This window comes from Mauremys reevesii, linkage group 4 (genome assembly GCF_016161935.1).
Source record: "Mauremys reevesii isolate NIE-2019 linkage group 4, ASM1616193v1, whole genome shotgun sequence".
NCBI lineage: Eukaryota > Metazoa > Chordata > Testudines > Geoemydidae > Mauremys > Mauremys reevesii.
In genome coordinates this window covers 42,866,406-42,893,589 of record NC_052626.1, presented here as the reverse complement: position 1 = coordinate 42,893,589, position 27,184 = coordinate 42,866,406, and the positions used below count along the sequence as shown (strand labels likewise).

Genomic DNA, 27,184 nt, shown 5'->3' with positions numbered 1-27,184 from the left:
AGCAGAAGATTGTTGTGAAAGTGTTGAAGGCACAAGCACAGAGTCAGAAATCTAAGTGAATCTCTTTGTATTGTCTGCTTAATAAATGTTAAGCTTCAAACTGTAGCCACCAGAGCCAAACCCATGGTGGTATAATACCACATTACAAAATTCTCTTTAAATAAAATAAAAGCCTACAGTGACTAACCAGGGGACGGGGTGGGGGGAGAAAGAGAGAGTTGTTTCTCCTCCTAACAGTGTAGGTGGGATGGGAGGAGAAAGACTTGCTGTTCCCCTCTGAACCTGGGCCCAAAGCAGGCCACCACCAGCCCTCTTCTCAGTCCTTATTGGAGGTGGGGGAAAGAGATCCTTATGGCTAGGCAGGGAGCAGAGGCGTAGGGGGTGACAGAAAGATGCAGAGGTGGAGGGGATGGGCAGTGAGGGGAGTGGGAGGAAGAAGCAGAGGGGCTGAAGGCAGGGTTTGCCGGTGACCAGGGGAGGCTCCAGGCACCAGCACACCAAGCGCGTGCCTGGGACGGCAAGTCGCGGAGGGGCGCCTGCCAGTTGCTGTGAGAGTGGCAGTCAGGCCACCTTTGGCGGCATGCCTGCGGGAGGTCTGCTGGTCCCGCGGCTTCGGCAGCAATTCAGCAGCAGGTACGCTGAAGGCGCGGGACCGGCGGACCTCCTGCAGACATGCCGCCGAATCCGTGTTACCAGCGGACCTCCCGCAGGCATGCTGCCGAAGGCTGCCTGACTGTGATGATCCTTTTCTTTTAGAGCCTCAAGCAGAAATTTAATTTTGAAGGATTTTGTCATTTGTACCAACTCCTGGAGCTGCTTTTTAACCAGCCTGTTGATTTCTTGGTTTTGTGCGTCCCTTCCCTTTGCTCCCAGACATGCAGCAGACTGTGGAGTCTATAATAAGTTATTCTGAGGCAGTCGCCATGCTGATTCTATGGATTTCCATTTCCCCAAGTTTCCCTTAGGCTACTTCTAACTAATATCCTCCTTTCTGTAACAACCCCCGAGGGGATGTTCTTGCACCACCCACCCCTTATGGTATCACTGGAGACCCCACTTATGAGCAGAAAACACTTTTTAATTTTGTCGGTCCCTTTCAGATCAAGTTCTTCTCCTTATAGCTTAAATTAAAAAGCCAGAGAGATGAGTTTCAGTTGAATATGTTCTGTTACACAGGGTGTCACATATTCCCCAGTGAGCGCTAGTCATTAAAGAGCCTGTGCAAGTGAGTTTGGGCCCTTGCAGTTCTGGTGGAGCCCAGCCCGGTCTAGTTTCTAGTTCAACGGCTGGTAACCCAAGTTCTGTGTTTGACGCTCATCCCCATGACCGGCAATGCAGGGGCACAGGCTGAGGTGTCCCAGTGCATCACCCCAGGAGGTGCCACCAAGTACAGCTGATGAGCAGAAGGAACTTGGAGCCAGCCAGTCTGTAGGGAGCTGAAGGGCTAAGCCAGAGGAAGCTTAATGAGACTGAGCATGTGAGGAGATGCTCCCTGAATAAGCAGGAGCCTGAAGAGCAATTTCTGAGTGCAGGGAGGTGTGGAGCAGGGGCCGCAGGGGTTCTTGATAGCGGGGCTGACATATTGCTCACAGCTCAGGGGAGTGGAGAGTGTGGAAAGCCAGACTATTCCAGTCAGACCCCACAGGCTGACCCATAGGCTCCTGAGGCCAGACATTGGGTAGCATTTTCAAAATTCATAGATTCATAGATTCTAGGGCTGGAAGGGACCTCGAGAGGTCATCGAGTCCAGTCCCCTGCCCTCGTGGCAGGACCAAATACTGTCTAGACCATCCCTGATAGACATTTATCTAACCTACTCTTAAATATCTCCAGAGATGGAGATTCCACAACCTCCCTAGGCAATTTATTCCAGTGTTTAACCACCCTGACAGGAACTTTTTCCTAACATCCAAACTAAACCTCCCTTGCTGCAGTTTAAGCCCATTGCTTCTTGTTCTATCCTTAGAGGCTAAGGTGAACAAGTTTTCTCCCTCCTCCTTATGACACCCTTTTAGATACCTGAAAACTGCTATCATGTCCCCTCTCAGTCTTCTCTTTTCCAAACCAAACAAACCCAATGCTTTCAGCCTTCCTTTGTAGGTCATGTTCTCTAGACCTTTAATCATTCTTGTTGTTCTTCTCTAGACCCTCTCCAACTTCTCTACATCTTTCTTGAAATGCGGTGCCCAGAACTGGACACAATATTCCAGTTGAGGTCTAACCAGTGCAGAGTAGAGGCGGAAGAATGACTTCTCGTGTCTTGCTCACAACACACCTGTTAATGCATCCCAGAATCACGTTTGCTTTTTTTTGAAACAGCATCACACTGTTGACTCATAAATGCACCTAAAATGCACCTAAGGAACTCAGGAAGCTGAGAACCAGTGATTTTTTTTTTAGCAAACAAAAATGAATTTTCATTGGGACTCTCATAAAATCCTAGAAGATGCAGGGCTGGAAGGCACCTCAAGGGGATGAGAAAATGTTGGCTCTTGTTCTCAGTGTTCTGCACCGAGGTACTCAGGGCAGACATACTTGGGCTGAGACCCTCTCCCTCCCACACCTCCTTAGTAGATGGTCACCTCAACTCCTTTCCTCCCAGGAGATATAGAAAAGGGTCCCTAGTGGGCAGAGAACTCCACCTCCCTGGGGAGCCATTGCAGGGTCTGGCCAGCTGCTCCCTGCGCCTGGCTCTGCTGCTGCCCGCCCCATGCAGTGTCAGAGTAAAGTGTGTGAGTGGCAGCCCAGCAGGGGAGAGGAGGCATGGTGGTAAGGTAGGCCAGGGTGGCAGAGGGCTCCTATCAGGGGGGAGGCTGCAGGACCCTGTCCCAGCACCCCTCCCTGTGGCCACACACTGTCCTGCCTTCCCACCACATTACCCTCCCCAGAAACCTGGGAATTAGCCAATCCCAGTGGCCAGCCACCTGGAGTACAGCTGATTTCCTAGTATAAGTGGGGGGATGGTCCTACTATTGTGAGGAACTTTCCTGGCTTATGCACTAACCCGGTGGAATTGCTAGTGAAAGGATCTGAGTCCTCGCTCCAACTCCCTTTCCCCAGAGGCCTGCCTGACCTCGAGAGCCCCCCTTCGCTCACTCTCCCCAGCTGCTCACCACACTTGGCTCGCGTGTTACTCATGGCACAGCGAGTGTCTGCTCCCCAGTGCTGGGCCCGCAGCTCCCCACTGTAACTCAGCTCTGGCTCACAGTCAGCATGGCTCCAGCTCCCGGCTCTGGGCTGCTCTAGCTGCAGTTCCGCTCTGCCTCCAGCTCAGCTCTGCCTTCTGGGCTGCTTCTCTGGCCCCTCTGGTTCTGGCTACTGCTGCTCTGCCTCCAGCTCAGCTCAGGCTTCTGATCTCTCCTTAGCTCTGCCCTACTCTGGCTCAGGCAGCTCCAGCTCACAGGGAGGATGGGACCCTGGACTCCTAACTTGGTCACTGGCGTGCCTGACTCCCCCCCTCAACCACACATGTTGAATCTCTCTATTGGCTCCCCATTTTCTACTGCATCAAATTCTACCTTTTTGTCCTCCCCCTCTGACCAGCAGACACTTCCCCAGATTTTCATCCAGACACTGGCCTCTCTGTGGTGCAACCACATCTGATTTGCAATACCATGTAGTCCCTGGGATCCTGGCTCCTGCTATCCTGGATCAGGCCATTGGTCAATCCTGTGCCCAGTATTCCAGCTCCTGCTGTAAGGGATGCATGGCCGTGTGGTCCCTGGGCCTGTCTATTTAGACAGTAAGCTCTTTGGGCCAGGAACTGTCTTGTGCTATATGCTGGTACACAACGTAAGGTCCCACTCTCTGGTGAGGCCTCTAGGCACCACTGCAGTACAAATAATGTAACACATCAGACCCTTAGCCTATTGCTTCTATCTAGTGGACAGTAGCTGATGGGACCCTCCCACCCATGCTGCTAGTCACTTGTGCCTCGCTATGGCTGGGAGGGGGAGTCCTTATTACCTCCTTGGGGGCTAGTTGATGGGCTGAGATTTCATTACACTTCTTTTAGTTTGCACAGCTTCAGAAGTGATTATTGGCCATCCAATTATCTTTTTAAATCCAGCCATGATTTCCGGCATGGTGACCCCATGGGGCATTGACTCCCCCAGGCTAACTAGATGCCCATTTCCCTCGCTTTGTTTCCCATTTACTTTCTTTCACTATGATCCAAGTGACGCCACTCCCTGAGTTATGAATCGGTCAAACTGGTAAGATTTTACCGAATGGTAAAAAAGGAAACAAAAACCTTGGAACTGCTCTAACTTTCATCTCTTTTATTCAAGTCCTGCCAGGCCTTGAATCATTTTTGTTGGCTTCTCTGTTTCCTGCCTCTCCAGGGGACCGGTTAGTAACTCCACAGACGAGTTCACTGTTATTCAAAATCATTATATTTTCTCTCTCTCTTTTGAGCATCTTTACTTTTTAAACATCTACTGTGCACTGGGCAAACTGAACTCCATGGGGACTCCCGAATCTTTCCCCTAAGAAGCTACTATGAATTCAGAGGCTGTAAGTTTAGGTTCTTTTCCCCAAAGTGTATTTCTTTGCAGTGACCTAAGTTAACTGTAATATCCCATGGTGTTGCCCAGCCACTGGCTGGATTACATCCTCCAGCCTCCCTCACAAGCATCCTGGGGTTTTACTGATCTAAATACCTTTGTGCCATTTGCATAGTGCGCCCCCATTCTGTCCACATCCACATCGAGGATACATTCCCGTTTCCCACTCTTTTATTAACTCTTTCATCTTATAAAACATAATGGGACCTTCAGAGAAGCTTCTGAACAGGTCTCTTCTCTTGTGTTTCCCCTTCTTTTATGGCTCAAGTACAATAGAAATCTCAGATATTAACATGCTGCTTTAGAATGAAATGTACATATGAACAATACACGGATCAAGGAACATGCTGAGTTTCTTACAGAATATGCTATAGTGTGCACAGAAGCCCCAGGGAGGAGGGGTGAGGTGGGGGGAGGCAAGGAAAGAAGTGCAGTGAGGACTGGCCAAGATGAGGAGGGTTTAAGATGTGGCGTCTGAGGCACAAAGTGGAGCTCAGGTTGAAGCAGAAAGTGTCTCTTTACAGTAAGCTCTTTGGGGCAAAGACCTTGCCTCCACATCCGTCTGTGAAGCACCTAGCGTGTTACTGGCACTGTACACATAAGTAATAGGCTGTAAGCAGGGCTAAGTGGCACTGGCATTTCCAGTGTGGGTCCTGTCCAGCACAGAGCCTTGCACAAACCCTTCTTCCCGCCCCCCACCTGGGGTTTTGGCTCCATCGCTTGTCATTCAGTCTCCAACCCTGGAACACATTTTCTCCTTCTCTGGCGTTTGTCCAGTAACAAACAGTATTTTTGGCTGGAGGTTATACACAAAGCTGAGTTAAGAGGTTTTTTTTGTTGACCTCCTTATTTGTCTGTGACCAGCATTATTGGGATCAGGCCAGTTCCGGCAGAGGGGGTTGTTATTTACCTGGAAGTAGACGCACTGGGGGCAGAACAGGATATTTTCTTTGGGGTGTTGGCCTAAATGGCAGTACCTGGAGTGTTTCATTGCTCACTGCTAAAGCTAAAGGTGAGGTACGTAGCCTAGGGGCTAACACTCCGGCCTAGGGTTCTGTGGCCCCTGAGCTCAGTGACCTTGTCAGCTCTCAGTGCCTCCGTTTCACACACGGCCTTTGTCTGTTTTGGTTCCTGAGACAGACTGTATGTTCTTTGGAGCCGGAGCTCTTACTGAGTGTCTTTACAGAACCTAGCACAACAGTTGGGCCACTAGGTGCTACTGTGACGACGATAATACACAAGACTTGTGAGGCTTTTCCCAACCAGCTTCTACACATGAAATGATGACACACAATTACCAACCCCAATGACCTTTCGTTGTCTTGTTTAGAATGGATGTATGACTCCAGAGCTAGGTCTGAATCACCAAGGGCTGAGCCGTGGCTTGGTAAATGAGACTAGGGTAAAGCCTGGTGGTAGGGCTGTTAGCTGAGGTTCTGCAGACTGAGTCCCAGAGCTCTCTCTTTATTTAGGCTGCACTGTGTCCTCCTAGTTTGTGGCAATTAAAGGGACAGTTGCCAGCCTGTGGCACTAAAACTGAAGTGTTTTCCCCACACCAGGAGCCCTGACCAATCTCTCTTGCAATCAGCCTGTGAGCCCGCTCTCCTAAAAGGAAGAGCAGGCAATGAATTAATTGCCCCCTGCCCTCTCTTCCCCATGTGCCTCAAAATCAGACCAGGGCTGTGCTACACTAGGTGGTGGGATTCACAGTGCAGGACTAGAACATGAACATGTTGTTTTGAAAACTATAAGCGGCTGCACCAGGCCCTGCAGATGAACTAAAAGTATCTCTTCCACATTCTTCCTTAAGTGAAACATGCTCCTCCCAGCCTCAGAATCCAGGACTTTCAGGCTGTGCTGAGTTCTTTACTAGCAGGACTTTGTTAGCCAGTTGTCCAAGGTGTAAAGGAGAATGGAGTCTATTGTTCATGTAAAAGGGAAAGACCCTGTACAGCGCATCCAAGCCTGGATCCCTCGACTCATGGAGCTGCTCAGCGGCTCTTGCAAGCGTTGTGTCCTATGCTCCATACAAAAGCGTGAATCCCACTAGCATCGGCCTTTGGGTGCAGAGTGCTGAGCTTTGGCATGAAGGTCTCTGCTATACATGGCCACTTTTGGATAGATAAGCAATCAGTGCTACAATTACACCAACATAGACCCCTGTGCCGATGGTGATGGAGAGCGCAGCAAAGAAGAGGGCCCGCCGGGAGGCTGAACTTGCCATGTGGAAGTCCCCCTTGGAGACAGCCTTACTGGTCTGGAAAGAGAAGACAATGCGTAAGTGACTATTAACACCATCTAACCCCTCTGGGGAAGAGGAATGACTGTTCACTTACTCCAGGGAACAGCACTGGCTCCCAACCCTTATCCTCCTCTTCCCTTCTGTGCAACTTTACTTTGACACAGATTTCCTTTAAAAGGTAGGTTTGAGGGGTTGAGAAGTTTGAAGTACATGTGTGCATCTGATATTCTGAAACTCCACTCTCATAGTGCAGGGATAATTGCACCAGCTCTTCCCAGCACAGTACACCTCTGCCCCAATATAACGCTGTCCTCAGACGCCAAAAAATCTTACTGCATTATAAGTGAAGCTGCGTTATATCGAACTTACTTTGAGCTGCCAGAGTGTGCAGCCCCGCCCTCCCCGGAGCGCTGATTTACTGCATTATGTCCGAATTCGTGTTATATCGGGTCGTGTTATATCAGGGTAGAGGTGTATTTCTTGGTGAGTAGCTACAGCTATCCATACATTTGTAGATGGATCAGTCTTTGAACTGGTTGCGTTTGGACTTTTGAATATGTCACTTCGTGCACTTGTGGTCTTGAAATGTAAGTGCAATGGAACTTCACGATGTCATGCCAGAAGGATTGTACATGAAGAGATACTAGCTATATTGTACTAATAGTCTTCAGTATGTTGGATAACCAGGAATATGTAAATTATTTCTGGTTACATTGTATTAAAAAAGGGATAAAGAAGAATACTGAAACAGTATAACGTCATTGCATATATTGGCAGGTCACCCTCCTCTGGCGTTCAGTTCTGGCCACATCATTTCAAAAAGGATATGGCAGTTATAGAAAGAGTTTGAAGGGGAGCAATGAAAATGATCAGAGGCCTAGAAATACTTTCATGTGGTAGAGGTTAAAAGAGTCTTTCCAGGCCTCTGATCACTGCCATAAAATGAAAATATTCACAATATAGTGAATAGGATAAAAGGTGTAAATGGTGCGCTGCCCTTTACACTTTCTCATAATCCCAGAGCACAGGGACATTTACTGAAATTAAAAGGCAACACATTTAAAAATGATACAAGGAAATACAGTTTTCCCCACAATGCATAAATAACCTGTGGAACTCACTGCCACATGATAATAGGACATAGTAGAGTCAATATGTATATGAACAACAAGAATACTGCAGATACATTAGCTAGGAGAAACCAATCATTGACTGATAGGCGTGAAGAATATTCCCCCAGAGGCAGATTATTCCATAATTGATTGTTATGGGAATTTACACCTTGGCATCTGGTTCTGGGTACAAGCAGGGAAGGCAGCAGACAGCCTGGACGATGGATCTGGCAGTACCTGTGTTCCTAGTCATTTTTTAATTGCTGTTACCTGTTTCTCCTGTTGCACCTCATCTTTAAGATGAAGTGCCTGGTACTGAATGCAGTATTCAAGGTGAGGACGCACACCACTCTATGCTATGGCATTGTCATATTCCTCTCTATTCCCCTTTCAATATCCAGGCATCCCATTTGCTCTCTGGGCCACCACTGCACAGATTCAGGGTTGCTTACAGTGACACGCCGCACTGCTTCCTGAGTGGCTAATTCAGTGGCCAGCAAGATTGAAGTGCTCCTTGCAGTGGGCATCAGCTTGCACTTGTCTGTACCGACTCATCTGCCATCATGTTCCCAGTTTCCTGGCTGTGTTACATTCTTCAAGAGTTCCTCTCAGCCCTCCTCACCTGAATGATTTCGTGTCATCAGCAAATGTTGACGCCTCTTTATTCAACCCCAACATCTAAATCATTAATAAAATATTTAACATAACTAGTCTGAGAACTGTTCCCTAGGGGAACCCATTATTAATCTCCTTCTTGGTTGAGGATTGACAATTATTTAGCCTTGTCTTTAACTTTTACCTTCTAACCAGTGTATAATAACCTATAACAGAACTGTACCCACCTTGCCCAGGGTTACCACCTTTATCAAAAGCCTTTGAAGGTCTAAATAGACCCATCTGTCATCTTTTATCCACTACTTGTTCATTCTTAGTTAAAACCTATGAGCTGATTCCCCACTGCATTGTTCTAATTTTACAGTGGCATAACATTATTGATTTCAATGGAAACCCACTGGGCATAAAACTGGAGTGACACAGTGGTGGAGAGAATGGTTAGACTGCAAGCTCTTCAGGATGGGCGCTTTTAACTTCCTTTAAACACTGTGCGTGTTCTCAGTTGTTCAACAAACACAGAGACAGTCCCTGCCCTGAAGAACTAACAAACAATCCGAGTAATAACCAAGCACCATGTACAGCAATTACATTAGATAAACAAACAACAAGAGCTCCTCTTCAAAGAACTCCAGCGGCTTAAAGACCCCACTTTGCCTCACAGGTGCTGTGCTAGGTTGTTCCTCTCATATTATTCTCAGCTAGGTGCATTATAACTTATCTTTTATTATTGTTTCTACTGTCTCCATTCTTAAGACTGTGAGAAAAACTTTGATCTTGGTATCATCCAGTATAAAACTGGCGCAACTCCATCGACTCCGAGTGAATTATTCTGGATCTACATCTGTGTAAACGAGAACAAAATCTGGCCCATGCCCTGACTAGAGCAGCGGCCAGTCTGAGCTAACACAGGCCAAGGTCCAGATTCTCGTCTTATTTGTACCAGGCTTTACACTGCTGAGTTACACTTGACTTACACACAAGTGTGAGGAGAATCAAGCCCCTTGTGTGATCTGGGAGGATCACAATGGACTCATGTTTCAATCGGGAGAGCTGTCAGTCCTTCCCCAGCTTTCAACAGGAGAGTAATATTGACTCAAGGTTTAACCAGCAGGTTGGCAAAGGGAGGTGGTGTTATCCCTATTTTATAGAGGGGGAGCTGGCTTTATCTGACAACATCAGAGGCCATTACTACAGACATAATGAATGGAGGGACCCCTGTAATGAGAAACAGAGGCCAGAGTCTCTGCTCTGCCCAGTCTCCGAGGCAGCTGGATTCTCAAGCAGGTCCATTGCTGGCTCTGGAACAGTTTGGAGTAGCCCGGGGGCAGCTCCAAGCTACACCAGATGGTAAAAGTCACCCAGGAGACCATCCACCCTCTGGGGATTGTTGAAGCACAGAAACTGGAGCAGGGCAATGTAGGAACTAACTGTAGCAGCTCCACCCCAGCCAAAGACTCACCCATACTGGAGAAACTCTCATTTGGCAAGTTATGATCAGTTTCGGGTCCCTCTGCACCACCAGAATGGCACAAAGGGTGGGACTCTGGCCCACAGTATCTAGTCTCTGCACTGAAGGGCAAGTCCTGTAGTTCCCCCACATGATCATGGAGAGCCCTGGCTGCAGTGGAACCATGTAATTCTGCTGTGGGGCGTGGATGAAGGGTGCCCAGAGCACTACACACCCTGGAGCATGACTTGCTGTGCCCCAGCACACAGAGCTGGGTCAGTGAGGGTTGGAAACAGGACCAATGGGAGTGACAGAGATGTGTGTCTCACTGACTGGAATGGTGCCAGGCCCCTGACTCAAGGGGTTCTTCTGGCTTGCAGGGTCCCTGCGTTAGAGCCATTACCTAACCCAGCATGTGCAGCACAGAAAAGGAGACATCAGCAAATGGATTCCTCACCCTATGGGAGAAGTAGAAGGCAGCGATTCCCAGGGGCCAGAAGCAGCAGAGCATTGAAAAAATGGCCAGGCCCAGGTGGTCTCGTGGGGGGAGTGTCAAGAAATGATCCTCACTCTCACTGTCACTCGAGGAGTCACTCTGGAAAACAAATGAGTTCAGTGCTGCTGAGCCGCGCAGAGCCGTCAGGCCTGGAGAGTGCCCAGGCAGAAAGAGCCTGGGAAGAGCAGTGCAAGCGCACCCCATTCACCCCTCAGTGGGACAGGCTGGCATGTCTGACACTTACGTGACCCTGAAACATGTCATGAGGCCAGCCTGTCAAAACCAGGCGCGGGGGGAGGAGGGGGGAGGCTGCAAACACTGACACAAGGGTGTCCTCCCCTCCTCCCACCAGTCTGATGCTGGCCTGCACTGGAGGGATCTGCCACAGGGATAAAAAAGGGGTGCAATCGCTATGGCACGTCCAGACCTGCTGTGTGGGGGCAAGTGTGATGGGAACGAGGCTGAGATGCAGGATCTCATGGCCTGGTGGTGGAAAAAACTTGTGGTCACTACCAACCTCTGGCAACTCGGAGCTCTTGACACAAAATGCTCTGTGTCCTATTACGAAGGGCTTTCCCTGAATCAGAACTGCCCCTGTCAGTCTGCCCACCAATGGTATTTCTAGGGCACTTATCACTTTGTATATAAGCAGCGCTTCCCACCCCCACCCCCTGTGTGAGGTCTATATACCCTCTGACCTGCCCTTATTCAGAATGGCCGCCATTTCCCATTATTTTCTGTAATGCCACAGCCATAGTCAAGATGGCCACCATTGCCTTGCATTGGAAAGTGAGGCTGCTCCTAATGAAGATGGTCACCATCTCCAATTGTTCTCAACTGAGCTGAAGTCAGGCTGATATTAGGAAAGCTGGCCACCTCCTGGGCTTTGGAGTTAGGAAACTGGACCAGAAATTGTGAAGAGACAGGGAAATGTTGGGTACACAGAGAGAGGGTGCATGGAGGCATAGGAGATTACTGGGAAAGATGAGGAGCAGGAAGGGAAACTGAGGGAGTTTTAGGGAATGTAGGATGCAGGAGGGAGACTGAGGGAAATGTGGGGGCAGAGTCAGAGGCTAAGGAAGGTGATTGAGGAGGTGCAGGGTAATACAGAGAGCATGAGAGAGATTGAGGATGCAGAGGAATGTGGGTAGCAGAGTGGGAGAATTGAATGATAAGAGACTATCAAAGGACTGGGAGGGAAAATATGGGGCATGGATCAACAACAGGAAACTGGGGGGAGCACGTAGGGAGAATGTGTGGAAGGCAGGAGATTGGGTGTGGCACAGAGGGTGTCAAGAGGAGACTGGGAGGATGGTGACAAGACAAGATTGCTATAGGGGAGGGGGATCGAATGGCAGCTTCCTCACCCCATGGGTAAATGAGAAACCCCCTGAGCAGCCAATCAAGATACCCAAGTGCCTTGTGACAGAGCTGCATATATGCCACATGTGGCTGCCACACAAAGTATGACATCATTATTCATCTACACTTAGCCATCACGTTAAAAAAGGGCTATTTCAAAGGACACTCCCCCCCCCCCCCGAGATGGCTCATTCTCTTGGATGAATTTCTGGCCAATTCACGGTGCCCCAGATTACTTTCCAACCCTAAAAATATAACAACACCTTCACTGCAGTGCTGCTGCTGTGCAGCTATCTAGCTGACAGAAATAGTAACATTCGCTCTGTAATAAGCCAGAGCTGGAGAGGAGATGGGTGGGTGGGAAAGGACAAATGAGCTTTGTACAGTGTAAGAGAAACTCACAATACTAGGATAACATTTCAACAAATGGTGACAGGTTTCAGAGTAGTAGCCGTGTTAGGCTGTATCAGCAAAAAGAAGGAGGAGTACTTGTGGCACCTAATTAGAGACTAACAAGTTTATTTGGGCATAAGCTTTCGTGGGCTAAAACTCACTTCATCGGATGCATGCAGTGGAAAATACAGTAGGAATATAGATAGATAGATATACACGAGAACATGAAAAAATGGGTGTTGTCATACCAACTCTAACAAGTCTAATCAATTAAGATGGACTATTACCAGCAGGAGAAAAAACACTTTTCTAGTGATAATCAGGATGGCCCATTTCAAGCAGTTGACAAGAAGGTGTGAGTAACAGTAGGGGAAAAATTAGCATGGGGAAAGAGCCCACGAAAGCTTATGCCCAAATAAACTTGTTAGTCTCGAAGGTGCCACAAGTACTCCTCATTTCTTTTATTTCAACCAATGGGACTGCAATATGCAAATGAAATGAGATCACATTATAATAATTGATTGAGTCCTCCTGGATGCTTTAATCTCAGCTCCACTTTGATTTCAGCGTCAGATTAAATTTGCAAAGTATCCCACCGAAAATAACCCTGTTGGACACCAACAGAAGCAGCTGGGACACTCTGTGGTGATGGCGAGTTCAGACACAGAAGGGGATGGTAGACATTTAACACCTTCAGTACCATTTGTGCACCATCTATCCCCAAGGGCAGTCGGACATATTCACCCGGGAGCAGCTTGTTGCTTCTCCTAGAAGTAGCTCACCTCATACTCCTGGAATTCCTCCTCCTCCACCTCATAGGACACTGTTTGGATTCTGATGTCACTCTCCATCTGGCATGGCCCTTGTTTTTCTCGCCCATCTGCAGCCTCAGAGGGGGCCTCTTTGTTTTCCATGAAGGTTGTCTCGCAGCTCTCCCCTTTGTTGTCCTTGGCCTTGAGACTGGTCTCATCTTTCACTAGGATGAAGTTGGGACCATACAATGCTTCAACGGCCAACTGCAGAGAACTGGCATCCAGCAGCTGGTGAGTCCTGGCACTGCCAGTGTTTTGAAAGATGTAAAGTTTCCCCTGGCAGCAATGACTAGGGTGATGCTGATGGTAGGAGTAGCTACCGTGAAGATGCCTGCTGCTCTTGGCCAGCAGTGGGTTCTGAAGCTCACTCAGACTTTCCATTCTGCTAAAAATGGCCTGGAGAAGCTAACAGGAGGGTAGGAATAAAAGAGAGTAGAAGGAGTGAGTGTATAATATCAACAAGGCGAGGCTGCGGATTCAGGGGTACCATTCATAGTAACATCTACTGGGCATAGCAGAGGTGACTGCAGGACACTGGCCAGTTCAAAATGGCACTATCTGGCTGCACTAGAGAGAACAAGAATCTAGGAACTCTATTCCATGGCTTGAACACTGTCTCAGATAATCAAGGAGCTGTTCATCTGTCACAGGCTGATAGTAAGCTAAGCATGTGATGAGATGATCTGATAACATCAGGCTGGAATGAGTGGAGGATTTGCTGTATCTACAATGCACATTGAGAAGGGACCATACAGTTAGATAGGAATGCCTGTTGCATCCTTTCTGGTGGCTCATAATTTATATTGCTGTAGAGGATACCAGATGGCACTGCAGTAGATGCACAGCTGGCATCCACTTGAGGGGCCTTTCTGACGTCCGAAACTAGCAGGACACACAGTAAATTACAGCCCTTGATGCATTACAGTTTCAACAGCTAATAGTTTCTAAACATACTCAAGCTTTCATAGCGCTTTTTAATGCCTGGGCTCAGGCTGGTGAGGGAGTGAGTATAAATTCAGGGAAGATGGAAGGTTGCTGTGAGGATATTTTAATTATGTTACTGTCTTAGTGTTCTCTGGGGGGTCTGCCTCTCCATACACTATACAAAGCACAGTAAGGGAGAGAGGGATTGAGATGCTGAGGCCTGGTCTACCCCCACAGCTGCACTTACCTATCTATTGAAGGTCCTTATATGGCCCCATCACTGTAGTACCTGAGCACCTCACAATCTTTAATGTATTTGTCCTCCCAATACCGCTGTGTGGTGGGGAAGTGCTATTGTCCCCATTATACAGATGGGGAACTGAGGCACAGAGAAAAAAGGGGATGGCTACACTTTGAGCTTGGGGCGTGATTCCCATCTCATGGAGACACTTACGCTAGCTGTCATTGAGCTAGCCTGTTATGAACAGAATGCGGCTGTGGCTACTCCGAGTCCCTGCCTAGGATCTCGGAGAGGTACGTACTCGGTGGCTAGCCTGTCTCACAGCCATGGCTATATTCTATTCTTAGCTCCTGGCTCAGTGAGAGCTAGCACAAGTATGTCTCCTCGAGCCATGAATCACACCCCCAGCTCCAAGTGTAGACCTACCAAGCCGAGGGGTATGTCTCCACTAGACACGCTACTATGGTTCAGCTGCACCACTGCAGTGTAGACACTCACTACAGCAATGGAAGGGGTTCCTCATTAATGTAGTAAAACCACCTCTCTCAGAGGCGGTAGTTAGACTGATCAAAGAATTCTTCCATCGACCTAGCGGTGTCTACACTGGGGCTTAGGTCAGCTTAATTATACAACACAGGGTGTGACATTTTTCATGGCCCTGAGAGATGTAGTTAAACTGACCTAAGTTAGTAGTGTACAACAGCCCTACGTAACTTGCCTAGGGTCACGCAGGATGTTTGTGACAGAGCAGAAATTGAACCCAGGTCTCCAACAGCCCCGAATAGCCTCTTAACTACTGCACCATCTTTCCTTTGTAAATCCATTTTTCTAAACTAGCACAACATCACAGCTTTAATCAAACCAGCAGCACCCCGGGCATAGAAAAGCCCTACCACTGAGCTCACTTCCGGAGACTCTAACTTGAGCTGGCTGACAGTTTTTTGCACAAAACAATTTCCCATCAGAAAATGTGATTGTCAAAATCAAAATTTGCCATGGGAAGATGTCGATTTTGACAAAATTGTTTGACTTTCCATCAGCAAAATATAAACAAAACAAACATTTGGTTTTGAACAGACATTTCTTAAATGACATGAAAAGAATTTTTTTTTAAATGTCAATTCAAATCAAAATGTATTTTGGGAACGACGAATCATTTCATTTTAATTAACAATGCAGACATCGCCCATTTTAACATTTCCAAATCAAAATATTTTGGAACCCTTTGTTCTGTGAAAACGGCTGATATTTTGACTTTTCCTCCTGATTTGGCATGAAAACAAATATTAGAATATCAGACTTTCCCCTGGGGTACAAACTCCATTATTTGGCCACCTCTAATTCTAACACTGGACACTGTGTTTTTACAGCAGTTCTTTAGCATACACCTGTCTCCTAAACAGACCTCAATGCGACACCCTGCTGCCTTGCAGCCAAGAATGTCATTTCTTTTTAGACACCTTGGTAATTTCTTTCTCTGCAGTATGTTATATAGTATAGGCAGATTCATCTGCCTGATATAGGGCTCCCTGGGGTATGCCACTCTTTCTGATCTAAAGCATGTCACCTTCATTTTATCTGTCCTGCAGATGAAAATTTAAATAAAGAAGTTGAATTGAAGACTCCTGAGGATCAAAAGCCCAGTTAGCTCCCATGTGTTTGTCCCCAGGGCCAAACCCAATTTCTCCCCTAGTGTACAATTCCTAGTATTATATCCAGCTTCAAAATATCCCTATCAATGAGCTTCCATCCCTTCCCTTAGGGCAACATTTCTCAAACTTTTGAAAGTTGAGCCTCCCTTCAGGAAGATGAAATCATTCTCTCTCTCTCTTACCCTTCCCTCTCAAATCCTTCAGCACCACCTTGTGTTGTCAAAGGCCTACCCATCTTAATTCATACATCTTTCGTGCCTCTCCCCACCAAGAGAGTCACTGAGATCATAGCCTGACCTTCGGTATGTCACAGCCCACCAACACCACCCAGCACCCACACACTTAACCCAACAACTAAAATAAGACCAATGGCATGCCCCAGAGTCTTAATTTTCCCATCCTACTAAGAATTTCTATTTGAATCATTAACAAGTAAGGAAGACCTAGTTAAAATAAAATAATAAAGGCCGGTACAGGCATATATGGGAAATTTTCAATAGAGAAGTGAAACAATCTGGATGATGTATGTTTTAAGAATATTGAAGGAATTATCTAAAATTATAGCACTGACAGTTAATTCAAGGAAGTCACAGAGAACTGGGCTTGTAATGGAGGGTTGGAAAAGGGAAAAAATGATCCTGCCAATTACTTTTCTGTAAATTTAAATTCTACTTCTAATAAAATAATGGAACAAATATTAAGGGGTGAAAAATCACGAGATGTCTACAGGATAATGATCTAACCATGGAATTTGGGAAGAAAAGATCTTGGCAGACAAACTTGCATTTTTAGTAAAGTATTTGACAACTTTTCTCATGACATTTTTTTCTGCCAAAGTTCATTCAAAGTGGGAAATAGTCACTGAACTGGACAGAAAACTGCCTGAAGGACAATGAACAAAGAGTGCTGATAAATTGTCCTGTATGGGGTTGCAGGGCAACGTTTAGTGAATATTGCATGTTTCAATGTTACATCTAGTCTTATTTAAGATCTTCATTAAACGATCTGGAAGAAGGAATGAACTGCACATTGAAGACATTTGCTCATGGTACTACAATGGGAAGCACTGTGAATATTGGTGGGCAAAGAAATAATGCAAAGGGTCCTGGGGAAATTGAAAACATAAGTATGAGATAAAATGAAACTGAACTTGGCAAAAGGCAGCTAAAACATGAGGAAAATAATCTGAAACATGGGCAATCAAATGGAATTGAAGCACTGGGATGCAGAGATGGCTAAAAGAATTTAGTGGTGATACTGGACAGCAAATTAGACCAGCAGTGCAATATGGCAGCAAAACAAACCTTTGTGAGGCATCAAATAACAAAGCCCAAAGGTGATTGTTTCTCTTTATACAGCTCTACTGCAACTGAATCCAGATTATGTGAGTTTGGGAATCTTATAACTAGAAAGATACTGATGAACTGGAAAAAGTTCAGGGAAGAGCAACAAAGATGGGGCTGGATGGACAGATTTACAAAGAAAGATTGAAAGAGCAAAATCTGTCTAGCTGGGACAACACAGAGAGACATGGTAACAGTCTGCGAATAGCTGAAGGGTGTAAGTATCCAGAAGGGTGATGAATTACTCAGGGTGGCTCAAGGGAGTAAAATTGGGAGTAATCAAGGAACAGATGGGAAAATGTAAGTTAAGTACTAAGAAAGTCTCCCGAAGAGTGAGCGGTAGCAGTTGCAGAATTCTCTCCCATGGGAAGTGATGAAGGCCAGCCACTTGGGACTTTTAAAGCTATGCTGGACAAAGCACTAAGCTACGTAGAGGACAATCCTGCATTGACAGCAGGTGGATGGGAGGCACCCAGGGTCTTTTCCCTCACTAACTTCTGTAACTCTGTGGAACAGAGCTCCCCCGTTATAATGTTCTCTGTGATATAAGGCCCCCAACACGCTTTTCCTTGCTGCCCTTCAGCACCCCTGGGGCTTGGCTCCCAGAGATGGTGTTATAAAGAGAGGAAAAAAGGATATTGGGGTGTTGATTGTAGGGGATCAAAGGGCCAACAGAAGTAACCTAAGTACATCTGCCCTGAGCCATCCCATAAGACTGTGGCTGCAGCAGGGAGGAGTACAGGAATTGCTGTATTAAGTTGAGGGCCAACTCTGCCCAGGAAGGATCATGGTCAGCAATCTCTCTTTTGTGGAACAGCTACAGAAAAATCCCAGCAAACTGCATCGGCAGCTCCCTCTTTAGGGAGAAAGCTGGATAACAAGGGCCCCAGGATAAGGAGAGAAATGAGAAGCAAGACCTTTCCACCACAGGTCTCATAAATATGCAAAGTTACCCTGAAGTGCAGCCACAGGAACAGTCTGATTATTAGGTTGCAGCTGTAGCTGTATGTGGAAGTGGAGCATTGAGGGATATTGTGTCAGAGCCCTGTAGGTGCTGTACTCAGCTATATTGTAATGCAAGCAAGGAATATGCTTCCTGCTTTAATACAACAGGGTTAGCATGTCCTCTGAAGAGTCCTCTAATATCACAGAGGCAGCTGGAGCAGGGGAACGGGGCAAGGAAGACACAATTGTTGAAGGGTTAGAGATCATTCTAATTTCTTAAAGGCACCAAGGTCAGAGCATTGCACAAATACAGCAGGTGAGTGTGTGTGCGTACACGTGTTTGTGTGCAGTGAACAAAGTAAGTTATTCGGGACAGGGACTGCATTTCATATGTTTGCACAGCACCTACGATGCTCCTGAGAATATGTGGATGATGCAGGGAATCCCAGGAGAAGCAAGAAAAGAAAGACATACAGTCATTCCCCTCCCTGACGAGACAGAGTCCAGCAAATCATGCAGTAAACTACAAACCAGACTGGACTTTCTTGAGTTCTTCAGTGAGTTTAACGAAATCGGGGCCTTATTACCCATCATCAGGCTTTGGAGAGAAAGAATGAAACTGGCAGATCAAAGCGAAGAAGCAGTGAACAGACAAAATTGGCTGAGAGCCAGGCACACTCCATCCTCATTATAAACAAACTTGGATGGAATGCGGCACTATTCACCCCACAGGATTAGTCTGCATAATACTGAGAGCGGGTAACAGCAGGTGTTGTTGGGTGGTTAGGGAAGATACATACACACAGAGCTCAGACAGAGAGATGCACCTGGAGGAGAGAGTCTATCAGATTGACAGAGACACCGTACCTGCAGTCAGGCTGGGATATCGCCCAGGTACCCATGGATGCTGTGTCTCCATAATTACTTGGCTGCTTTCTCCCTACAGTTGTACACTCATAGTCACTGCAGAGGGTGACCTCTACACCCCCAGTCTCAGCCTCCCCTGCCCATTGCTCCAGTCCTTGGCAGAACACAAAACTGATCAGTGTGCCTCACGCCAAGAGATTATCAAAACAAGTGCCGCATTGGAGACAATGGACATGAACTGAGCTAAGGGAAAAACAAACAGGGCCAGATTCTGGTCTCTGTAGCCCCAGAATAAAGCTGGGTCTCGTTGAGTGTGACTGATGTCTCCCAGCTCCAAAGCCCCCAGCTCTCAAGACTAGACTGGCATGTTTATCCTCCCCAGTGCAATAATGTTACAGTTACTGAATACTCCTCTCTGTGGACAGTCCTTGATTCTAAATTTGACACTTGGCACAGATGCTGGGTGTAACAAGCCGGGTTAATGGTAAATTAAGTAGCTTTCCCAATAATCAATCACAATTTAGTTGTTCTGTCAGGTAAACATTCAGTCCTGCCTCACTGTTAGGTTATGTCTGGATTACATCTCATCCAGAGGAGGTTAGAACATCCTGATGTGAGACTTTAAGCCACGGGACCTTCTGGCTGATATGCAAGAGTGCTCCCAACTGAGCCATGCTGGCACATTCAGAGAGCAGTACCGGGCACTGCAGCCACTCTGCCGGGATCATGGTGAAGCTGTTTGAGAGAGGAGCAATCAGGGAAGCCAAGAGATAACAGCACAGCACAGCAGCTGCAGGAAGAAGAGCTCCTGCTCCTGCTCCAGCTACAGTGAAAGTAGCACACAAATAGTCTCACCTGCCTTGGCCTCAAGGCATAACGATAGGCAGACTCCAAATCAAACCATGTTGCGCAGCACTTGACATGACAGCAATGGCTGCACAGAGAAGGCAACAGAGACGTTATTATTGTTACTTGTGGCGCGCCAACCCGTAAGTGCTCATGATCATAATTGTGCTTGGTGCTTTCCAGAGATAAGAGGAGGTCCTGCTCCTGCCTAACACATAAGGAGGAGACATCCCTGCCTCTGGGAGCTAATTATCTGGTTCAGACCAAGAGAGAACCAACCCAAATGGGCAGGTGAAAAGCAGGGGATGAGGATACCAGGAAGAGGGTCACAGTTGGAAGGGTGAGCAAAAGAAATGGTTTACAGGAGGGATCAGAAGGAGCAGAGACCAGCCATTCAGTCACATGGGTGTGTGGAAAGCTGTCCCAAGCGGAGGAGGCAGCATGAGAAAAGGGTCCAGGTCAAGCGTGAGCAAGAGACAAAAGGAGCCTTAAAGTGAGAGCAATAAGCTCAGAGAAGTGTATGGTGGGAGAAGGTAAGGCAGAAATGAATGCCGTGATGTAGGCAGTGGTGAGATTACATAGGGCCTTGAAGAGAACGAGGAGCTTGAACTTGATGCAAAAGGAGAGGAAGCCAGGGAAGGGATGCAAGGTGGAAGGAGACATTGTCAGAGCAGCAAGGGAGAAAGCTGGTCAGAGCAGCATATGGATGAAAGGGATGGGGTCTGCGGGAGACACAGGGAGAGGGAAGTGTAATCCAAACAACCTATGAGCCAGGTGTGTACAACGGCTCTAGCAAGCAGGATGACAAGAGAGGAGATTTTAGAGCTATTATAAGGGAAGGATTTACAGGAGGAGAAGGTGACGCAGACTGTGGACCTGGCTAATGGGCATGATACAGGGTGTCTGTGATGAAGAACAGCTAATGCACAGCTGTGAAGCAACTTGTTTGAGAGAGCTGGAAAGGAGTGAATATGACGTTTGTTCTGCCCTCCTAATAGGGGTAGAGTCAGCTGCCTCCGCAATGGGCTTCCAGAGCTGACAGAGACTAAATTGCTTTGAGAATTGGGATACCGTGTGCTGCTTTTCAGGGATTCGCTAGTCAAATTGGTCGATTTCCAGATGCAAATCAAATCTTCTTCTCACTTAGATAAATGTTTCTCTGCAGAAACATTTCATCCAGACTACATAGGACTGAAGCATGGCTCCTGATGGTGACAGCCAGAACATCAGCCCCCAATCCCTTCAGTGGCACTAGTCCGGCAGCTGCCTGAGAAACAGCATCACAGGGGGGAAGCTCCATCAGGATTCCTTACATTCCCACACACCTCCCTCCCAGTTGCATTAAAACGTACCAACACAAACCAGATGGGCTTTCACAGAGATCAGGTTAGGGTGCGCTTAGACAAGAGGGGCTTGGAACATGCTGGGTAAGTTAACATGCTACATGTATATATAAGAGGTCCACATTTCGACTGTCTCCTGCTCTCCCCCATCATTTCTACATTCCCTGTACTCCTGGAATGTAAGCTCCTTGGGGCCAAGAGCCTCTTCACATGTGTAGGCAGCGCCTAGCACACAATGTGCAGCATCAGCACACAAAAAATAGATTTTCCTATGAAATCCATGGACCGGCTACTTTTCTATCTGGCCACTAGATGTCTCAGTCGCTCTACAGAGAATGGTGCATTTATCAGAAGGTAAAGAGTTGATTCCCAATCAGGTACCAGGCATGGATAGTTTAGAATGGTTCTCAACCAGGGGTATGTGTATCCCTGGGGTACTCAGAGGTCTTCCAGGGGGTACTTAATTCATCTAGGTGAGTGTCTTTCAACCTGGGGGTTGCAGTCCACAGGGGGGTCATGGGGTGTGTTCCCTCTAAGGTGCATGCCTGTGCGGCTACACAGGAGGCCATCAAAGGTTGTGCACCAACCGCACACACGGGTGAGCATGCAGGATGTGTAGGGTGGGTGAGGGCAGTGGGATGAGGTGAGGGTTGGTGATGGTGACTTGGGGGAGCTTGGGGTGTGCAGGGCTACGCTGGGAGAGGGGGCTCCCTCAGCAGCACTGGACAATTTATTATTAAACATTGCAATTTATATTAAACTCTGAGCTGATCTTGGAGTTTACATTATTTATCAGCTTTGAAAACTGCTGCAGCTCCCGCAACCAGACAATAGAAAATGACACATTATTTTTCTTACTCTAGTACAATTGAGCTGAAATGTAAAATAACTTTTAAAAATAGCCAATGTCTTTACAGAAATACATTGTTACTTTCATTGAGAAAAATTACCTGACCTCTGTGCTCTTACCGTGTGCTCTTGGGGACCAGACTACTTGGTCATAAAGCTACGATGAGAGAAATAATAGTATTAGTACAAGTTCTCCATTTGTAGAAAGGAGCTGATGATATTTACCTGCTTCAAAATAGTTAGTGTGTGGCTAAATTAATTCAAATGTATAAACTTATCTGATGGCCTCAGAAGGAAGAGGTGTACATTATTAGTAGTTTTATTATTACTCCTCCATTAACTATTTTTGGGGCGGGGGTGTATGGTTTGGATGGTTCAGGAAACTAATGGGATATGAAACCTTTAGTTAATGAGAATCCAAAGCAATAAACCGATATTAATAAAATAGCTTTATATTAATATTATTGTAATGTATTATGTATCGTTTGTGTTTATACTTCCTTCCCTTCTCCTTCCCTCCTTTTTCCCCTTCCATTGACTGTATATTTTGGTGTATCTTATTCTCCCTCCCATACATCTGCTCACACTCACTTCCCCGCACACCCACATATCCGTTCACACACACTGTCCCTCCGGCCTATCAGAGGCACTTACTCACACTTCTGGGGATGTCTTTCCGATGCTATGGGGGGAAGGGAGTATTTCTTGTCTCTATCAGAGAAGGGGCTGCTGTAGAAAGGTCCTTTCCTTTTCTCCTTGCTAGATCTTTAGGCTTAGGGCACTGGTCTGCACTGCACTCAGTTTACTGTGCTTAGTTTAGTCTTGGCCCAGGCCCGTGAGCTGAGTTACAATCAGCCACTCAACATGGATTCTGATGGAGAAGGGGACAAAGGGGAGGGAGCTGCAGTTGGAAGCGGGGGAAAGGGAGGAGCAGCGTTGGTCAGTAGTTGCTCTGAGGACAGGTACAGGGAGGAGAGGGCACTAGAATCCTGGGAAGGGCACAGGGAGGGAGGTGCAGAAAGGAAAGTAATTGTTTATATTTGTCTCTCACCTGCCATAGGTAGCAGCAGGGTCTCTCCATAGAGCACTGCTTGCTCAGGTGACAGGAGGTATTTTTATTCCTATAAACATGTAATCCTTTTATGAATGCTTATAAACTCTTGTGTACAGTTATATCTATTGGCAGTGAGCTCCATCAGTCAAATGTTCATTATGTTAAAATGTTTCCTTTTATCAGTTTTAGATGTGTTGCTTTTCATTTTGATTGAATGCCACCTTGTTCTTGTATTAAGAGAGGGCAAAACTGGAGCTCTCAATTTACCTTCTCTATCCCATTCATTATTTTATGCAACTCTATTATATCCCTTCTTACCTATGCACACTCTAATCTAAATAGTACTAATCTTTCCTCATGTGGAAGTTTTTCCACGACTTTCCCACATAATCCAATGAAGTCACAATGGCTCCCAGATCTCAGCATTACCTTGATATTGGTGCTGCACGTAAAAAAATTCATTCCATACATGGATGGAGAAAATTAGAGGGAATATTGGTCATGGGATGGGGTTAGGGGGTTGCAAGTGCAGGGTCGGCATTAGGGGGTGGTAAGCAGGGCAGTTGCCTGGGCCCCGTGAAACTAAGTTACATGCTTGAGCCCCAGGCGGCGGGGTTTTGGCTTCAGACAAGGCTCACAAGTGAAAAACAGGCTCAAGCATCACACTGAAATGTACGTACAACATTTATATTCCAACTGATTTATTTTATAATTATATGGTCAAAATGAGAGTAAGCAGTTTTTCAGTACTAGTGTGCTGTGATACTTTTGTATTTTTAGGTCTGATTTTGTAAGCAAGTAGTTTTTAAAGTGAGGTGAAACTTGGGGTACGCAAAACAAATCACACTCTTGAAAGGGGTAGTTTGGAGAGGCTGAGAACCAATGGGAGGGGCCTCAGACTCCTAGCGATCTTGACTTGATCCAGTGGTGTCAGTGGAAATCCATCCTAGATACTCTGAGTGCTTCCTTGCTGGCTGCTTTCCTTGTTAACAATGACAGTTCCCCATGCTCACTCTTGTTTCTTGTCATAATGAGCTGACATTTGTTTAGGGCTTTTCATCCAGAAGGATCACAAAGCATTTTACAAATGTAACAAATTGATATACAGACTGCACACAGGGATCCGTTCATCTACCTTTGGGATGGAGCCACTTGAATTTACCTTTATTTTTGCAATATTTGTCCATTTTATTTACAAATCAACACATCTGAGTGCCATGCACTACAGGCTCGTATGGCAATTAGCCAGTGATTCGGCTACACTTACAATTGCCACTTCCAACTGGGAAGGTACAAACTGGAAAGGTCCTAGAAGATTGGAGAAAGACAAAAGTGGGACTGATCCTCAGAAAAAGTTGAGTGTGAATCCAGCAATTACATGGATTCTGGTCTTGCTCACACTAGTTATTAATTACAGTAGCGCCCAAGGGCCACAATCAAGATCATGGCTCCATTGCGCTGGGCACTGCAGATACACATGGGAAGATATGGCACATGCCCCAAGGAGCTTACTGTCTAGTTTAAGGCAAAAGGCAACAGACACACCAAATTGTTGTATCAAACAATCAAAGGGAAGGGTGAGGGAGGACGAGGGTAACAGTGGAAGAGGAACACATGGTTACATAGGCTACAGGTGCATAGTAGCATGTTTCCAGTCAGTGTGGTCTTTTAATTTATAAGACATAAATAAACTGGGCACCTACACTGGCCATTATCCACTGGTGATTTCCTGTGGGGATGGTAGTAAGGGTGGTGCTTGAGGAGGAGAGGGCAGTGGCCTTCTGGATCAGTTCTGTGTCCCATGCACAGTGAAGAGACATGGAAGGAGGCACAATGGTGCTTGTGGGAGAAGCTAGAAATGGAGGCTGGTGTCACTGGTTGAGCAGAGTGGATGGGGAAGGCAACACACCAAGGTACAAATGCAGGTAAGTAGGGACAAGGGGAGCTGTGCTGGGCCTTACAGAGGAGGACAAGAAGCTTGAATGTGATGTGGTGGAGAAAGCAGAGCCAGCAGAGGGCAAGGCCCAAGAAGATGACCTTAGGAGCAACATCCTGAATGGACCTGAGGTCTGCAAGAAGGTGTCAGGGAGGCCGGAGAGCAAGAGGTTCCAGTAATGAAGTCAGGAAATGATGAGGGCCTGGTCAAGAGCTTTAGTGGTGCAGACTGTGATACTAATGTAATTCTACTGGCTTCAGCGCAGCTACTCTGGATTTACACCAGAGCAGCCTCATTCTCCATAACTCTGCCTTCAATCCCTAATCAAATAATGGAACCAGGAATAAAAGGAAAAGTCTCTACCCCTAGAGGGCAATGTGAGCAGTAAGCAACATTGCGGGGGGGGGGGGGGTTTGTAAAGAGCAAATCGTGTCAGACGCACCTGATTTTTTTTTTAATTTGGAAGGGAACAACTGGCCGCTGATAATGCTCTGCTCAGAGGAGGTGAAGGCCAAGGCATTGACGTCAGCACAGTGGAGTATGGCGGAGGCTGTCATTCAAATTCTCAAGCCCTTTGAGGAATTAACCCATGAAAGAAGCTTGGGAGATACTTGAGTATCTGACATGGTGCTAGCTGCCAGGGCTCTGACAGCCCATCTCAGCAATAGAGCACCAGCCCAGAGAGTCTGGACCATGAAAAAGGGAACTGTAACTTCTACAACAACTTGCAGCCATTCTCAGACTTCACAGCACAGAAACAGAGTGACAGGAGTGCAAGCTGCGTGCTTCCAGTTCCCCTTGCTCACTTCTGAATCTCACCAAGAAAATCATGCCAGAGTTGCCATATATAGGCTGGCTGGCAAACAAACACCGGTAGAGAAGGTGAAAGAGAGATTGTCATTTAGTCCCCAAGAAAACCTGCTTGAAATTTCAAGCGTGTACAGCTTCTGAGAACCAAACTTAGACTTATGGGATCCAGTGGCTATGAATGTTTTCCAACAATGAGATGGCACTTGTCTTCACTGACCCCACTATTCCCCACCCAGGGGACCTGGCTGGGGGTAGAAGTATAATGCGATCAGATTTTGTCATCCCATAAAGCTAGTTCTGCCTTTTCTTGGAGCTCTGTCAGGCTTTGGATGCTAAGGATGAAACAAAAGATATCTGCTGCTGCTTGAACATGCACAGAGGCTTGTGCTTGTGCACTGTGATGTGCCTGTGGTTGATTTCATGTGCCAGTGGTTATGTTTCTGAATTCTCCACCATGCTTTTCAGCAGTTGCTCATGTTTGCTGCACTACAATGTGCATTTGGTCTCATGGAGAGCTTTAGGAGTGCCAAGATCTCTGCCAGGATAGTCTTCCCAGCCTATGGCAACCCTCCTCTTTGGATTCATCCACTGGCTCCCTGTTTTTCCATCACATCAATTCCAATTTCTTGCCCTTACCTTCCAGAACCTTTACCACTCTGCCCTGCCTTCCTTATCCACTCTTCTCTCTTATCACACCACCTCTTCGGCTAGACACCAGCCTCACCAGCCCACTGGTCTACTTCTCTCCCGAACATCTCTGTGCCTTCTTCCACACTGCCCCCAGTGCCTGGAATGCCCTAAACTGACCCATAAAGCAGCCCGCTGCAGATTCCCTCCCCAAGATCTATTTCTACCAACCATTGATGGCTTCTGTGACACTGCACCCAATATTCATCATAGTAATATTATAATATGGTTGTGGCATAATTATGATGCATTTTGTACAAGATAAGCCATGTGAGGTGTCATTGGAAAAGTTATGATTTGCTGAATATGATTATTCTATTTGTATGCACATCTCATTTTTGTATCCAAAGATATAAATATTGACTATCTGTACTTCTAATGTAGTTACACCTGGGTAACCCCCACTAGACAAGATGCTTTCAGTCTAGATGACTGGTTGGGAAGGGTCTAGTCAGGGCAATGACGCATTAGAGAAAACAATAGGAGAAGCCTATCTCCCACCTGGTGAGCCTTCCTGAGAACACTCCAGACAGCCTGTAAGTAATGGCTGCTATGACTCTACAAAGACATCTGAGACACCCAATTGTCCGCACTTCTTGATTCTGAGACACAGGTTTTGGAAATGTTTTTCTTGCATTTCCTT

General features: G+C 46.7%; 1 protein-coding gene across 5 annotated transcripts in view; it reads right to left on the bottom strand.

Moving 5' to 3' along the window:
* Positions 1-4,017: 4,017 nt before the first annotated feature.
* Positions 4,018-27,184, bottom strand: part of SYNDIG1L (synapse differentiation inducing 1 like) — a 71,932-nt gene continuing 48,765 nt past the window's right edge. For 2 of the 5 annotated variants that reach the window (XM_039533356.1, XM_039533358.1), the window contains exons 4-8: positions 22,175-22,211; positions 13,015-13,449; positions 10,439-10,576; positions 8,542-8,597; positions 4,018-6,822 (exon numbers count right to left, since the gene is read on the bottom strand). In XM_039533356.1, the coding sequence (XP_039389290.1) occupies positions 6,708-6,822; positions 8,542-8,597; positions 10,439-10,576; positions 13,015-13,425 (720 nt within the window). In that variant the 5' untranslated portion in view covers positions 13,426-13,449; positions 22,175-22,211 and the 3' untranslated portion in view covers positions 4,018-6,707. The remainder of the gene's footprint in view (positions 6,823-8,541; positions 8,598-10,438; positions 10,577-13,014; positions 13,450-22,174; positions 22,212-27,184) is intronic. The other 3 variants (XM_039533355.1, XM_039533359.1, XM_039533360.1) reach the window with 2 other exon arrangements.